The sequence below is a fragment of the Cannabis sativa genome, chromosome 9, assembly GCF_029168945.1.
Source record: "Cannabis sativa cultivar Pink pepper isolate KNU-18-1 chromosome 9, ASM2916894v1, whole genome shotgun sequence".
Taxonomy (NCBI): domain Eukaryota; kingdom Viridiplantae; phylum Streptophyta; class Magnoliopsida; order Rosales; family Cannabaceae; genus Cannabis; species Cannabis sativa.
In genome coordinates this window covers 44,936,467-44,953,356 of record NC_083609.1, presented here as the reverse complement: position 1 = coordinate 44,953,356, position 16,890 = coordinate 44,936,467, and the positions used below count along the sequence as shown (strand labels likewise).

Below are 16,890 nucleotides of genomic sequence, written 5' to 3'. Positions count from 1 at the left end.
CCCAGCTCCTCTCCAACACAACCTCTCCTCCCCATCGTAAATTAAGCTGATAAACCGAAGCTCCGTCTCTGACAAGTCACGTCGCTTCTCTGGAATCAGCAATAGAGAGATGTGGGACATTGAAGGGCGTCACCGGGTGAAGGCGGAGAGCTTCTCTTAGGGATGCGATTAGGTAAGGAAGTTGAGGGATGCATGTGAGATTCTTGGAGGAGTGTGGTTTTGTTGCCAACAACTTTTTTTTTTAGCATAAGGGTAAAGATTTTTGTTCTTTTTGTTGCCTTTTTTTAGTATATTGATGTATAGAGCATAGGGTAAATTTATAGTGCCCTTAAGGGTTCTATTTGCGTTGTATGGACAACTTTAATTAAATATTCGTGATCGCGTACAAACAAATCCCCGCTGCTTTCTATACCAATGCAACTAATTTAAGTTATTACCAATAATTGATTATTTAGTGTACTATATCGATATATACTCAACTAAAGCTTTATTTTTGATATTGAATTATCTTAAATTTGCTAATCGAATCTATTTGTGGTCCTAAATAAGTGCATCGTATGCGATTATGAAAAACAAAATGTACTAAAATTTTTTGGGTAATTCTCCCATCGCCTAAAAAGAGTTTTGGGATGGAACCCTTACCTATTTCGGCATCTAGAAATTTTTTTTAGTCTAATTTATTTTCATATTCGTTTATGTTATAGTTATTTAAGATATCCGTACAAAATTTTGAGAAATTGCCACCGGTCCAAAAAGCCGTTTGTGATCCGTTGTGAGAAAGTGGTGTTCAAAACAATCTATTTCACACTCATATAAAATAAAATAGTCACGCGTATGCAACACACTTTTTGAATCCTATTTTCGGCGTGTGAAAGTTTTTTAAATTTCTTAAAATTTTGCAGGATGTCTTAAATAGCAATAACGTACACGACCATAAGAAAAAATTTGATTAAAAAATTATTTCGGATTCTAAAACAGATAGGAGTACATCAATATATCTATTTAAAGTGGGTGTATTGTAGAATTTTCCAAAACTTTTTTAGATGCCAAAATAGATAGTGTGTCTATTAGAACGATCCCTTAAGGGTTCGTTATACCCACACTTTCCAAGCCCAAACGTGAGGAGGGTGTATTGAGTAAATTTTCTAGAGCATACTTTGATATTTTTTATTGAGAAATAAATTTTTAAAAATTAGAAAAAACTTTCAAAAGAAATAAAAACAAAAAAAAGTGAACTATAAAATGTATAGGATGCAAATGATAGAGATACAATTCTAAACAAAATAGTTTTAGTATAAAAGTATAAACGCTCATTAGCTCATAAGTCATACATGAGTTTCTAGTTTGAAATAGTTAATTTTTTAACAAGAAATATATATTCAAAAAAAGGAAAGCAATTAATATAGGGAACTCATGAATTTATATATATATATATATATATAAAAAAAAAAATTCCAAATGTAAGGAGGGGCCATGGCCCCAGCAGGAAGCAACATAGTTCCGCCACTGGAGTGTGGTTTTGTTGCCAACAACTCTATCGATTTCTTTTGTTGCCTTTTCAAGCATCTCTGGCTGCTTTAACATTTCAGATAGTGCCCATTCTACTGCGTTGTATGGATTATTTATTGCTGCTACAAACAAATCCTGCTTTTCACCAATGCAACTAATTAAGTTATTACCAATAATTGATTATTAGTGTCTATATCAGTATATACTCAAAACTATATTGAATTATCTTAAATTTGCTAACTGAATCCGAGATTAGCAGGTCTTATATACCACCAAATTTTTTATAGCAGGGTTATACGTGTAACTGAACTTAAAGATCGATTATGGAGTTTTGCTGTAAATAACTCTATATTAATATATTCTTACGTTCTATTCGATATATAGTAGTCACCCATAATCATAAATATATATATATATATATAATTAATTATTTAGTGGCATACATATCAACGGTTAGATTTTAATTTATGTCTCTTAGCTAGCTAATGAAACAATCTAAACCGTGTAAAAATGAATGATTGTTTTAGTTAGATCCTAGAAAAATTACACATAAAAACTGATCAAATTTTCGTAATAATAATTCATGATTAGTGGGTACTTATTCAAAGTATATCCATGTAATTATTAAAAAATATATAGAGACTTCTCTAGAGAGTAAAAGTACGGCAAAACTCCATATTTATATATTTTATATAGTGTAGTATAAATTTATAATCTTTATTGAAAAAAAAGGCGCAAAAGTTGATGTTATTAGTCTAGCAATGGTCTAAGGTGCTCGATAGCCATATATATTAATAGAGCATTGCTATAGCCATCTTAATATCCAACACTACTATTAAGCTTTATAATTAATTAGTAATTTCTTATATTGTTTATTAAATAAAAATGTAATGCCCTAATAGCAAGGTGCTTGCCACGTTAAGATTTCTCTTTGTATTTTTCATATTAATATATCATATTGACTCAATTTACCATGATTTGTGCTCGAGTATGTGATCATCATATTTTCACTCTCATAAACCCTCTAAATAGTGTAGAAGTCATCATACGTCTCAACCAGTAGGATCAGGACATTTGGATTCAAATTTGGAGCCAACACACGATTAAAATGCAAAGCTAAAATTTATATTTTAATGCCCTAGGCGACATGTCTCCTAGTACCAGGCGACATGTCACCTAGAACTTTCACTCGGGGATTTAATTTTGTGTTTTTGGTAACTCTATCTCATATCCCAGGCGACATGCCTCCTAGAGCACTCTGACAGAGTCAAAGTTACGTAATTCATGCCCCATGTAGCGTGTTCCAGGAGACATGTCGCCTAGTCTAGGTCACATGTCACCTGGACACAGAGTATCTATGTAACTGTCCTCTTCAATATCAAAATTCCCACTCTTAATGTGGAACTATCAAATGTATAAAACACCATAATTATGCTTACCTTTTTATTATATTTAATCAATATACAACAAAAATAACATATAAGTATGTACAACAACAATTATTTAATTAGCTGCATCTAATTATTAATATTGTATGTTTAACTTAGGAAAGGAGATCATTAATATTTATATAACAAGAAGCTAAAATAACCTAATCCAATAATGTTGATGATAATGACAAATAGAGAGAAGGATTCAAGCGAGGTCCTGCATGGGCATACAATGGTTTAGCCTTAAACATCGAGCTTTCTTCAGTACTCAAATCTATGCTCTCCATTCCTTCAGGAATCGTCCATTTAAAACCTTGCAATAGTCTTCCCAAAAGCATGACTGTCATGTTCGTTCCCAGCTCCCCTCCAATGCACCCTCTCCTCCCTGTGGTAAAGCTAATAAATCGAAGATCCGTCTCTGACAAGTCACATCTCTTCTCATGAAGATGGCGATCTGGATTGAAGCGCAAGGGTTGATCCCATACAGTAGGGTTGTGGCCGAGGCCCAAGCGGCTGAGGAGGACGTTGCTGCCCTTGGGAATGAAGTAGCCAGCTACAGTGCAGTCTGAAGTAGAGACATGTGGGACATTGAAGGGTGCAACTGGGTGGAGGCGAAGAGCTTCTCTTACACATGCAATTAGGTAATGGAGCTTAGGGATGTGAGATTCTTGGAGGAGTGTGGTGTTGTTGCCAACAACTCTATCGATTTCTTTTGTTGCCTTTTCAAGCATCTCTGGCTGATTTAACATTTCTGATAGCACCCACTCTGTTGCGTTGTATGAATTATCTACTCATGCTAGAAACAATTCCTGCTTTTCATTTATGCAAATTACAAATTGATTGTTAGGTATGGTATTTAAGTATTCAAAACTATTTTAGTATTCTTATGTTCTATTCGATATTGGATAACTTTTATATTATAAGCATCACAAACAATAACCACATAATTATGTGAGACAACATGTATACTAAATTGTACTTATAGATATAATATAAAGAGTAATTTGCGGCATAAATATTTAAGTTTAACTCTAAGTTACAAATAAATATCTAAGTTAAATTTTTGGCGATAATAATAATAAGTTATAATTTTTGAACTTTTGTAGGTAACTGACTGTTAAGTGTTAAGTAAATTACCACGCGACAACCTTTGATTAGTCTAGGTCATTAAATTTTTTTTTTTTAAAAAAAAGTTAGTTTAAATATACTAATAATAAAATGACATGTGAATAATGACTTGATAATTAACGGTTAAGTACCTACGGAAATTTTAAAAATACAACTTAAGTATTATTACTGCCAAAATTTAAACTTATATTTTTATTTGCAAATGTAAGTTAATCTTAAGTATTTATGGCACAAATAACTCTAAATGACAACTTATTATATGTCACATCGTATTAGACTCCTTAATTAAAATATCTAATATTGCTATAAAATTGGTTTGGTATATATTGACTTTTAACTTAAAACTAAAATATTTGCCAACCAATACTAATTTGCATCACTAATCAACAAAGACTGAGCTAAATATTTGCCACCCAATTTATAGAAATATTTGTGGCCTAAATATTTATGTACTTCATTTTACATTTAAATTTTTATATAATTTTTTTTGGCAAAAATTCACTTAAATAGCCATAAAAATTTCAGTGTACACATTTTGCTACAATGTTTATTGTCCCTTTGGTCCTACTATCTCAGAGACTAATGTTATATCAAACGTGTAACTGTTGAAATTTTAGCTGCCATATATAGATGAACTACAAAAAGATTTTTATCACCAAAAAAAACTATATAAAAATTAATTAAGTGCATTAGAATAATAAAGTACATAAGAAATTTTTGTAACTAGAAAATTTATATATACAATAACAAAATTCCATATAATTATTTATATAATTTATATGTATAATATATGGAGTTTATTAAACTCCAAATCCCTCCAAATAAAACTATTCTTTTTAATTAAATTCTAGTCAATTATAAAAGAAAATAAAATAAAAGAATGATTAAGGATGCACACGAGACAGTAAATTAGCGGAGAGTGCTCCCCCTTCCTCATTCCCGTCTCATCCTCCCATATTTCCTATTGGGAATGGAGCAAAGACAGGACAAAGAATCTTCTAATGTAAAAATAAAATTTATATTAAAAATTTAAATGTATAAAAATATATTTTTTTTGAATGAATCACGCAATTTTATTAATGATACTCAACTGAAATAATAACTACAATCCAATCAGGACATCTTATTCGTTGAAAACATGACCAAGATTATATTTAGAAAAACAAGCAAAATAATCAGTCACCTAATTCTCAAATCGTTTGGCAAAAAACTAAAAAATAAAATCAGATAAAAAAGATTGCAGCATCACAGTTAGCCTTAAGAATACTTATATTCAGTTTCATTTACCGCTCAGAAGACACAACAGTAGAAACTGTTGCAGCAAGTTCATTCAACCTTGTAGCTTGAGCACTCAACTATTGTGTAAGGTACATAATTGCACTACTAACGACCCCTTCAGTTCTAGTTTTTGTTATTTCCATTCACTAACAACGATTTGATGGCGAGCCATCGAAGAACAAAGAAGAACCAACAACAAAGTAAAATCATGTCATACAGACAAGATTAAAACACTCAAAATCATGTCACAGAGAAAAAAGTAAAATACTCAAAATTATGTCAAAGAGACAAGACTAATTGCAGTAGCAAAAATTGAATTACAATAGCAAAACACAACACAGACCAAGCCGCACCTATGCCCAAGGTTGGCGGACCTGGCCAAAGAAAAAAAGCAACCTCTTGTAACTATAAATTTAAAAACAAGAAACTTTATTTTTTTTTTAATTTAGTTAAATGTATAAAAATATTAAACTATATAAAAATTAAAATATTACACATTATTTATTATTCAATATAGTATTTATTATTCAAAACACAACTCTTTAAAATTTATAAAAAAGAATACTACAATATTAAAAAATACAAACATAAATTAAAAATTATAAAATATTATTAAAAAGATAAAAAAAATATTAAACATGTCCCCATTAAGGCAGGGTGTCATTCCCATTCCCGCCTCGTTTAACATTCAAGGACAAAAATGATCTCTATCCCCATCCCATTATCCATTTAGGTGGGGACAAAAAATGATCTTGTCCCTGCAGAGTCCATCCCCATAGAAATAGTATGCATCCCTAAGGATGATCATTTCAAATGGAATAATTTAAACTATACCCTATTTTTTACTTCTAATAATTAAATTCCAACAATCAAACAAATTTAAAAAACTCTTTAAAACGCTGTATTTATCTACATATATATTAATGGGTGCTTCTATAATACACCTCCTAAAAAAAATATGCGAATACATTTTTATTTGTTTCAACATCTAAAAAAAAATTAGTTCAATTTTTTTTTATAGTCGTGTATGTTATAATTATTTAAGACATCATATTAAAAAATTCTGAATAACTTACAATATACAAAGCATGTTCAAATAATCTATTTCACACAGGTATAAAATAAATATAAATCACGTATAAAACAGATTGTTTGAACCTTATTTTTAGCATGTTAAAATTTTTTGAAATTTTTAAAATTTTACAGAATATCTTAATAAGTACAACGTACACTACCATGAAAAAAATTAAATTAAAAAATTGTTTCCAATACTGAAATAAATAAGAGTGCATCGATACACTCCTTAAAATAGAATCTTCCTATATTAAACAGTTTAAAAAGATGCATAGTAAAGTGATATTTAAATATTGGAAATTTCTTTATTGGTAAACCTTTTCACTATCTAGAAAATATATTTTAGTAGGTTTTTTTTTTTTTTTTTAATTTCGTACTTTAAATGTATTTAAGATTACCTCTAAATTTTAGATAATTCTAAATAATTTTCAAAAATAAAACAGTAAAGAATAAGGCCAACAATATTAATGTACACGAAATTGTACCTTGCATGTCCATAGGAACAAAATGATTTGTGCATATTGATATCAATTAATTTACCATGATTTGTGCTCGAATTTCGTCCCTCGACAAAAGTGGGCTTTCATCAGAGTCTTTAAGCGATATGAGAACATCAAGCAAATCATTGGGGGTCCTCCTACTAATACTCGGCTCACCTTCTCTCCACTCTCGAATTCTTTCATTGATTATGGGGTCATGGAGCTTGTTGATCACTTTCATGGCTTTACAAACAATCCTTTGATGGCCATCTAAGTCCAGCCATCTAAGCCACGGAAGATAGTCTGATACAGAAAAGGCAAAACTATATGAAAGCAGAGCAAACAGAGCCTTAACATGTTCCTCTTCCTCTTTCCCAGGTCCTCCATCATCCCTTCCTTTCCCAAAATATCTTTTACTGAAAAACATTTTTCTCATAATACCAACAACGTACTGTTGTCCCGCAGTTCTAATGTTAACCACTCCTCCGCCTTTAGCAGACGAGTGGTTATAAACAAAGCGAACCAGATTATTAGCTTCTTGGGTTCTCTTTTCGAGAAGCCAAGCAACTGTAGAGCTGTTGAGAATATTAGACACAAGTACTCTCCTCATTTTCTTCCAGTGGCCTCCACATGGCGCAATCACAGTGGTTACGTAATCATGGGAGATTAAACGAGTGACACCTGTGAGAGGTCTCGAAGCGAACACCTTGTCGTGTTTCTTCAAGAACTCTCTGGCATTCTCCGGAGAGGTGACAGAGATGACATAAGTACTTGTCCCGAGACGGATACAGGCAATATCTGTGTCCAATTCTTTCATGAGAGTGTTGATCCATTTGTATGTGGGTCTGTTTCGCAACATCTCCGGAATGCATCCAAGAATTGGCCAAGGGGAAGGACCTGGAGGAAGTAGTGCACTACTACTGCTACTTGGCTTATCATTATTCATTATTTTGAGGAGTAAATATTTGATAACAATTATTATTAACGATAACATGAAAAATATGAACATGACTAGGGAAGTGATTTCTTCCATGTTAATAATATTTGTTGAGTATTACTATAGAAAGATGTATAAAATATAGGGTTTAATTTGTTATATGTAAAGAGATACTTTGATAATATATATAATATATCTAACGATGTTGTTATCGTATTTATACTTTGTTATATGTAAACCACGTTTTGCTCGTGGCCATTGTCCCCATACGGATAACATTAAAAGCAATCTATATATGCATATAAGATATCGAAACCATTCTATATACTAGTTTTTGTCTTGGATTAATTACATGAAGTACCATTTTTTTTTTTAAAATAATTACATTTTTAAGTTTAAAAAATGTTTTTTTTTTTATATTTTTACAGTTTTCTAAAAAATAACACCAAAATAACATAAAATCAACAAAAAAATAACATAAAAGAAACATCAAAATAACAACAAAAAATAACATACATATAACAAAAAATGAACAACAAATTAACAAGATTACAACATATAAAAACCGTATTTTCTGTAAATAAAATCAAAAAAATCGTAAAAATGTTTAAAATTCCGTGAAACCATATTTTTGTTGTTTTTGTGCATTTGTGAAATTATCCCTTTTGTCTTTATCTATTTAATATAAGAGATTTTCACCAAAAAAAAAATACTGGTAAAAAATTACAATTTTATTGTTATATAGAATTTTTTACAAAAATACCATCTTTTTATAAAACAATCGTAAAACAACAAAATAGAACAATTAAAATAACAGTAGAACAACTAAAAAATATTTGTGGAACAACAGTGAAAACTTAGCACAGTATAAAACTTATACAATATTTTTGAAAAAAATTCTGCTCCACAGTAATAAAAGTAAAAAAATTAGAAATTTCAACATATGATATAAAAACCCTAATGGTTACATTAAATAGGTTCACTTAGTCATTTGATCATAATTGAAAGTTTGAGATTAATTTAAAAATTAGTTAAAAATAATTAATAAAATACCTAACCTAATTTTATTACATATAAAATTTTTTATAGTCATGAAGAAGCAATATCATTACGATGTTCCCAAACTTGTATAGGCATGAAAGAAACAAGAATCTGAAACAATAATTTAAAACATTTCCAAATTAATTAAATTTATTTTTAAAAATATTTTTAAGTAATTTTCAAAAAGAAAAAAAATATTTTTAAGTAAATAATTAAATATTTAATATTTAGTCAAATAAATGTTAAATACATTCATCCTTGCTTGCATTTAACAGATTCTTTGTAGCACTTAACAGTTTTGTGGTAAATTTTGCTAAAAGATCTCATTTAATATTTTTGTTAAAAAAAATTAATTTATTTTAAATATATGGTTAATTTTAGAGGTAACGTTCAACGATTGATTAGCGATATTCTTTAAAAGTTATTATATTAAATTATATGTGATCTGATATTTAATTGCACCAACAAGCGATATGACAACAAAAAAAGTACTGCGCACTACGAGTACCTTTTAGCACTTCTCTTAATTTAATTCTGAACTTCTTTTTAATAATAACCTGTTAGTAACCTATATTATAGCACGTCATAAAAAATATAACCATTATAGTTATATTTTTAATGTAACCATTGAATAGACACCTCTCTCTATATATAACACATATATTTAAGATCTGATTTATCTTAAAAAGAAAGAAAAAAAATGATACCTACATTATATACGAAAAATCTATAATACACCCCTCAAATGGGATTGTTCTGGTACAGCTCCTATTTCGTCATTCAGAAGAATATATACCATTATAGTTATATTTTTAATGTAACCATTAAATAGACACCTCTCTCGATATATATAACACATATATTTAAGATATGATATATCTTAGAAAGAAAGAAAAAAAAGTAATACCTATATTATTTACGAAAAATCTATAATACACCCCTCAAATGAGATTGTTCTGGTACACCTTTTCTTTTGTCATTCAGAAGAATATATTAATTCGATTTTTTTTTCATAATCATGTATGTTAGTTAGATAGGACCATTTGTAAATAAAGTTCAAATGTTTTGTTGTACATATGATTTCTTTTTCTTACATATGTGGTAAGCAACTACTTAAGCCTAATTTCTTACACTATAAACTATGCAATTTTTTTTTAAAAAAAATTACAAGTTGTCCCCCTAAAACAAAATTAAGTCAAAACCCTTTCGACCAAACACTTGGTCTCGAATTCACAGCTAGGTTAGAAACCCTAGCATTGAATCAAAACCCAAAAACACAATCGAACTAAACACCTCTCTTAGAGGCTTAAATGAGACTTAGAGTGACTTAGGTTTCTAAGGTTAAGTTCAGGCCCTTTATATAGGAAAGTATAAACCGTAATTAGCAGATACAATCATAGATATTTACAAATTAAATTAATAAATACAAATGACCCAATTGCCCCTTAAAAGTATATATTTTTGTAGCATCTTAATGGGATGTCAAGGACCAACTCTCAGCTTGGCTTGTTGTCCACGGGTAAAGGTTGGGCATCATTGTCCTGCCAGAGAGAAGCTGGTCGGCCATACACCTATAGGATAAGGTGTGACCGACCATTGGAGTCTGGCCAGCCATGCTCCTGCTTGGACTTGGTAGGTCATGTGTCTGCCCGGATCCAGCAGGTCATTTTCTTGTCAGATATACCAAGAGGAGGCCAGCCTTTGGATGTGGAGGCCAGCCTTTGGCAAGTAGAGGCCAGCTTTTTACACATTTACCTTGTAAAGGTCAGGTTCCCTTGGTCGAACGAAAGCTCCCTTAGTCTGAAAGTCACCTTTTGGGCGGTCAGCTTGTGCCCAGATCCTGGCTGGCCATACAAGCTCACCTTGGCCAGCCTATAAGCTTCTCTTGGCCAGCCAGACATGTTGTTGCAACTCTTTGATGGCTCGCGCTTCACTCATTTCGATTCCTGCTTGATAGTTTTGTCATGCCTTGTAAGGAGATCTTGTCTTGCTATTGGCAAGGCTGTGTTCCACATGTACTCTATCTTGACTTACGTGAACATAGCACGATCAGGTGGACAAAATTTGGGATAACACATTTGAAATTTGATTTTGTAATTAATTGTGGTCTCTCTATTTTGTTTATACATGATGATGATGGTGGTGGTGATGTAATGTTTTGTTTTAAAAGCTAACCATACAGAAATTTTTATTAAACTAAGCGTCATTTGATATTAATTGTTTTCCTCTTAGGCTTTTATAAGCTCACCCTTGATTTTCTCCTATTTCAAGAACTCAATTTGATGCAAGTAGATGAGAATAGTACTATTGAGGAAGAATGTCGTTATTAATTTAATCTTATTCTATAGTTATGAAATTTTTCCTTAAAAATTGATTTTGTAATTAAAATTAAATGAATGATTCATATGACTTAAATTAGCTACAAATATAGCAGCATACAAGGAAAAACAACAAAAGAAAATGAAATAAAAATAAAGGAGAAGAACTAATAAGAAAACAACAAGAGATCATTAATACTTATATTATAAGAAGAAGCTAAAATAACGTACATAATCCAATAACATTAATGATTATTATAACAAATAAAGAGAATGATTCAAGCGAGGTTTTGCATTGGCATACAATGGTTTAGCCTTAAACATCGAGCTTTCTTCAGTATTCAAATCTATGCTCTCCATTCCTTCAGGAATCGTCCATGTAAAACCTTGCAATAGTCTTCCCAAAAGCATGACCGTCATGTTCGTCCCTAGCTCCCCTCCAATGCACCCTCTCCTCCCTGCGGTAAAGCTGATAAACCGAAGATCTATCTCTGACAAGTCACGTTGCTTCTCATGAAGATGGCGATCTGGATTGAAGCGCAACGGTTGATCCCATACAACAGGGTTGCGGCCGAGGCCCAAGCGGCTGAGGAGGACGTTGCTGCCCTTGGGGATGAAGTAGCCAGCTACAATGCAGTCGGAAGTAGAGACATGTGGGACATTGAAGGGTGCAACCGGGTGGAGGCGGAGAGCTTCTCTTATGCATGCAATTAGGTAAAGGAGTTGAGGGATGTTAGATTCTTGGAGGAGTGTGGTTTTGTTGCCAACAACTCTATCGATTTCTTTTGTTGCCTTTTTAAGCATCTCTGGCTGGTTTAACATTTCAGATAGTGCCCATTCTACTGCGTTGTATGAGTTATCTATTGCTGCTAGAAACAATTCCTATTTTTCACCAACATGCAAATTAATTACGAATAAACATATAGGTGTGTATAAGTATATATACACAAAACTATGGTGCCGTTTGGTAACATTTTTTTAATCAATTTTCTGTTTTTAAAATTGAAAAAGTGAAAATATTTTTAAAAAATATGTTCTATAAAACTGTTTTTACTTTTTAATTTTTTAATTGAGAATCAAAATTTTGAAAACAAAAAAAAAAATTACTTTCAATATTTTTTTAAACAGTTTTTTTTTCTTAATCAATATCTTGGACTTCGATCATGACCCGAACCGAAATCCCCCCACGGCCCTGGCGCTGAACCCGGCCTCTGACTTGAACCCAAATCTGACCCCGGACCTAGACCCGACGTAAATAAAATCAAAAAATGAAAAATGAAAATGAATTTTACAGAACACACTTTTGTTTTCTGTTTTTAAAATTGAAAAACAAAAGTGGTTACAGAACGCATTTTTGTTTTTCAGAAGCAAAATTTTTAAAAGCAAAAATTTTACTTTCATTTTGTGATTAAAAAATTAGAAAACAAAAGTGTTACCAAACGGCACCTATATATACTGAATTACAGGAGCAATAATTATTAATATACTATGTTATTATGTCATATATAAAAATATTATTTTATAGATATATGTATATATATAAATATTTCCTATGTACTATTCGATATATATATATAGAACAACTTGTTATAAGCATCGCAAAGTGAATGAATTTTTGATAAATAAGAGAGTATGTTATGGCACTTGGGATATATAGGGTCTAAAGGGACGTCCCGTGCCAATGGGTGAGAACACACTTGGCTCACCAGTACACTCGTGGTGCTCGATAGCCATATATATTAATATATCGTATTGACTTAATTTACCATGATTTGTGCTCGAATTTCGTCCTCGGACAAAAGTGGGGTTCCATCAGAATCTTTAAGCGATATGAGAACATCAAGCAAATCATTGGAGGTTTTCCTACTAATACTAGGCTCGCCCTTTCTCCATTCTCGGATTTTGTCCTTGATTATTGGGTCATGGAGCTTGTTCACCACTTTTATGGCTTTACGAACAATCCTTTGATGGCCATCTAAGTCCAACCATCGCAACAACGGAAGATAGTCCGACACAGAAAAGGCATAAATGTGTGAAAGCATAACAAACACAGCCTCAACATGCTCTTCTTCTTCTCTACCTGGCCCTCCATCCTCCCTTCCTTCACCAAAATATCTTTTACCAAACATTATTTTTCTCATTACGCCTCCTAAGTATTGTTGCGCGACAATTCTCACATTTACTACTTCTCCTTCTCCTTTAGCGGACGAGTGGTTATAAACAAAGTGAAACAGATTATCAGCTTCTTCAGTTCTCTTGGGGAGAAGCCAAGTAAGTGTAGAATGGTTGAGTACATTAGACACAAGTACCCTCCTCATCTTCTTCCAGTGGTCGCCCCATGGTGCTAACACAGTCTCTATGTATCCATGGGTGATTAAACGAGTGACACCTGTGAGAGGTCTTGAAGCGAATACGTTATCGTGTTTCTTCAAGAACTCTCTGGCAATCTCCGGAGAGGTGACAGAGATGACATGAGTACTTGTCCCGAGGCGGATACAAGCAATGTCTGTGTCTAATTCTTTCATGAGAGTGTGGATCCATTTGTATGTGGGTCTGTTTCGCAACATCTCCGGAATGCATCCAAGAATTGGCCAAGGGGAAGGACCTGGAGGAAGTGGTACTAGTGCTTTACTACTATGAGGCTTGATCTCATCCACTATTTTCAGGAACAAATATTTTATAACAAATATTACTAACAGGGACATGAAAAATATCATCACTAGCAAACTGGCTTCATGGCTGGAGCCTTCCATAAATATTAATATATTGTGTTTTAGGAGATTGTATAAAATTTATAATTTAATTTTTTATATAAGGAGATACATATATAGAGTATACTTTCTTTATCTCTTTGATTTGATAATATATCTATGTTCTCTCCTATAGTTATATAATATGGAGGGCACTAGTACTAACTAGCTCTAGATATATCGTTTTGCGATTAGTTAGAGATATTTTCTAAAAGTTATTATATTAAAGAGAAATACTAAAGGGCACCAATGGTGCCTATCACCTTCCTATGTGTCAATATCGCTATTGGTCCAACTAAGTATCAGGTCCCATATAATTTAATATAATAGCTTTTAGGGAGTATCGCTAGTCAATCGTAACCCGACATATCGCGAAGGTGCTAGGCACTACTAGTGTCTAATAGCAATAGCAATGCTCTATATTAAATTATATAGGACCTAATACTTATTTAGACCAATAATTATACATAAAACAGTACTAGACACTATTGATATACATAAGACAGTACTAAACACTACTGGTGTCTTTTAGCATTTCTCATATAATATATTAAATGATGCAAATTCATTTTCGTGCATGTGTCATCATGTACGGGGAAAGAAAATAATATAACATGTCCTAATATATGTGTCAACCACTTGAGGCTAGCTCAAGTGGCCATAGGAGGGTGCGTGTGTGTTGGAGGTCCTGGGTTCGAGTCACAGGTTATGCTGCTTATGCATTGTGTTTATAGTGGTTTAATATATAGTTTGAGCTAAGCCTGCTTAGTCCATTGTTGAAAGAAATTGCGTGTTTTGTAATTTTATTATATCAGCCCAACCTCCTTTGAATAATGGAGGGAGAAACCTCTACTTATAGATAGTAGGTGGCAGTTACAAAATAATAGTCATAATGGGACTTACAAATAATAATAATACTTAATTGCACTAATTAATACAACGGTTATATAGTAAAAATATAACACTCGATTTAATAGCACTTGAATGCTTTGACTGTTATTTCCATCGATTGGTATGTATTCGCACATTTTCTAGTTGACACCGCAATTTTACTAAATATGTGAGGTTCCTTCCTTAATAATGCAATGTCTCTTTTACCTAAAAGTGCGAGATCCTTTTAATATCACGAGTTTTCTTTAGTGTAGTCCTTCTCGCGAGGGAGGGAAAATATATCCTAATAACACATGCCCCTAATTCTTCAATAGAGCTTATTCTATGCTAGACAACTTAAAGTTGACCAAGCTCGCACTTGTCAATTGACGTGATGCCTTGTTATATTGAACGTTATATTTCATATTGGTTATCTAAACTTACAAGTTTCTTATATGCTTGTCGCATAAGAGTGATTATGTGAACCTCATAGAGTTTCTTACTGATGTATGACTCTCTCGCAAGGTTTTTATGAATGCGTGAACCTCTCGGGGTTCATATCGACGCCAAGAACTTCTTGTAGCTCTTATTGGTGTGTGAACCTCTTGGGATTCATATGAACGGATGAACTTCTTAGGGTTCGTATAGACGGATGAACCTCTCAGGGTTCTTATAAACGCATGAACCTCTCAGAATTTGCATTGATGTATGAACCTCGTGAGGTTCAAATAAATGCATAAACCTCTCGGGGTCTGCAATTATGTATGAATCTCAAGAGATTCGAATAAATACATGAACCTCTAATCAAGGTTCTTATCGATGCACGAACCTCTTGGGGTTCTTATTAATTCATGAAACGCATGCGACTATATCAGTTGTGTATTGGGCATTCATGTACTGACAACATAGAACTCGCAAAAACTGGTCAAGTTGTCGAGCATATTAGTCATTCGGACCTAACTCTTGTAAAGTTGCGGTCTTTACATAGGGCACGGGGGAGAAACACTTTTGTCTCCATATGTTTTCTACATGTTGCGATGTGCTAACTTCTTTCTACGTAACTCTTTTATTCAATTACTATGCGATGTATAGCGCGCTACTAGACCCTGTCTTGGTCGCACATTCTCGCAAGTTTTGATCATGCGATGATATATTTTGGGAATCGTTTCCCTTATCATGCCCTTAATTCTTGCAATGACAAGTCGTTGTCTAATCGTTAAACTTTACTTGAATATATTTTAAAATATAATGTGTGTTTGGATATCAAATAGTAATTACATATGAATTATTATTTTCATGTTGGGCAAATAATTTAGTAATTACATAATTTAATAACATTGATTATTTAAAATTAGTATTTTTTGTACGTAATTACACCCAATTCATGGGGGCATGAAAATTAGAGAGTGTAATTGAGACCCATCAATTACATCCAATTCATGGGGGCATGAAAATTAGAGAGTGTAATTGAGACCCATCAATTACATCCAATTACATTGTTACTGTATAACTAATTGGTTGAACAAACATACCAAACCTTATAATTACTTCGAACTACACTCAATTTCAATCACACAATGACTTTTTTCAAACGCGCCCTATAATACAAAGTGTGTGGATATGAGGCAATAATTACATATGAATTATGTTTATGTTATTTGACAAAATTGTGTAGTAATATTTTTTTGGAGAGAAAAATGGAAATTTTCATTAATTATTATATTATTATATATCACTCAAAGAGCATAATACCATGTCATTTTACAAAAATACAAATGAATATCCTAATAGCACTTTTAACTAAAATATCAATTATCTCCAACTACATAGTTAAATTTTTATAGGAGACATGAGAATTGGAGAGCCCTCAATTATCTTCAACACCCTCAATATATTTTGATTAAGGCATGAATATACAGTAGAACATCTATTTAAGAATACTCTATTGAGAATAACCTCTAATTTGTTATATAAAAAAAAATCAAGTCCCAATTTGGGCCACTTATAAATAAGAATAACCTCTAAATTGTAATTAGTTATACATTTTCTAAGTCCCGTATTAACCAAGTATACCTC

The 16,890-nt window shown here is 32.1% G+C and overlaps 3 protein-coding genes across 5 annotated transcripts; all 3 read right to left on the bottom strand.

The window, feature by feature from the left end:
* Window positions 1-2,921: 2,921 nt before the first annotated feature.
* Window positions 2,922-8,227, bottom strand: LOC115699262 (tryptophan N-monooxygenase CYP79A68-like). 3 transcript variants are annotated; one of them, XM_061103957.1, is made up of 2 exons: window positions 6,960-8,227; window positions 2,922-3,748 (listed from the first exon to the last, which is right to left on the bottom strand). In XM_061103957.1, exons 1-2 carry the CDS (start codon window positions 7,929-7,931, stop codon window positions 3,731-3,733), a joined length of 990 nt encoding a protein of 329 aa, XP_060959940.1. In that variant the 5' UTR covers window positions 7,932-8,227; the 3' UTR covers window positions 2,922-3,730. The 3 variants fall into 3 exon arrangements, with proteins under 3 accessions (XP_060959940.1, XP_060959939.1, XP_060959941.1); XM_061103956.1 differs by lacking the exon at window positions 2,922-3,748 and adding an exon at window positions 5,467-5,719; XM_061103958.1 differs by lacking the exon at window positions 2,922-3,748 and adding an exon at window positions 5,467-5,719 and having other exon boundaries at window positions 6,905-8,226.
* Window positions 3,101-3,688, bottom strand: LOC115710930 (tyrosine N-monooxygenase). The gene has a single exon (XM_061104909.1). The coding sequence runs from the start codon at window positions 3,686-3,688 to the stop codon at window positions 3,101-3,103; it is 588 nt and encodes a 195-aa protein (XP_060960892.1).
* A 3,156-nt stretch (window positions 8,228-11,383) lies between the features above and the next one.
* Window positions 11,384-13,986, bottom strand: LOC115700392 (tryptophan N-monooxygenase CYP79A68-like). Its single transcript, XM_061103953.1, has 2 exons — window positions 12,961-13,986; window positions 11,384-12,076 (listed from the first exon to the last, which is right to left on the bottom strand). The coding sequence occupies exons 1-2, from the start codon at window positions 13,945-13,947 to the stop codon at window positions 11,450-11,452; spliced, it is 1,614 nt and encodes a 537-aa protein (XP_060959936.1). The 5' UTR covers window positions 13,948-13,986; the 3' UTR covers window positions 11,384-11,449.
* Window positions 13,987-16,890: the final 2,904 nt, after the last annotated feature.

What these genes read in the sequence shown, in the direction of transcription:
- LOC115710930 (XM_061104909.1), bottom strand. Translation starts at nt 3,688, where the DNA reads ATGTTAAATCAGCCAGAGATGCTTGAAAAGGCAACAAAAGAAATCGAT.
- LOC115699262 (XM_061103956.1), bottom strand. Translation starts at nt 7,931, where the DNA reads ATGGAAGAAATCACTTCCCTAGTCATGTTCATATTTTTCATGTTATCG. An exon ending in AAATTCGAGCACAAATCATG is followed by an intron (nt 5,720 to 6,959) that starts GTAAATTAATTG and finishes TTCTTTGGCCAG; the next exon opens with GTCCGCCAACCTTGGGCATA.
- LOC115700392 (XM_061103953.1), bottom strand. Translation starts at nt 13,947, where the DNA reads ATGGAAGGCTCCAGCCATGAAGCCAGTTTGCTAGTGATGATATTTTTC. An exon ending in AAATTCGAGCACAAATCATG is followed by an intron (nt 12,077 to 12,960) that starts GTAAATTAAGTC and finishes GGTGAAAAATAG; the next exon opens with GAATTGTTTCTAGCAGCAAT.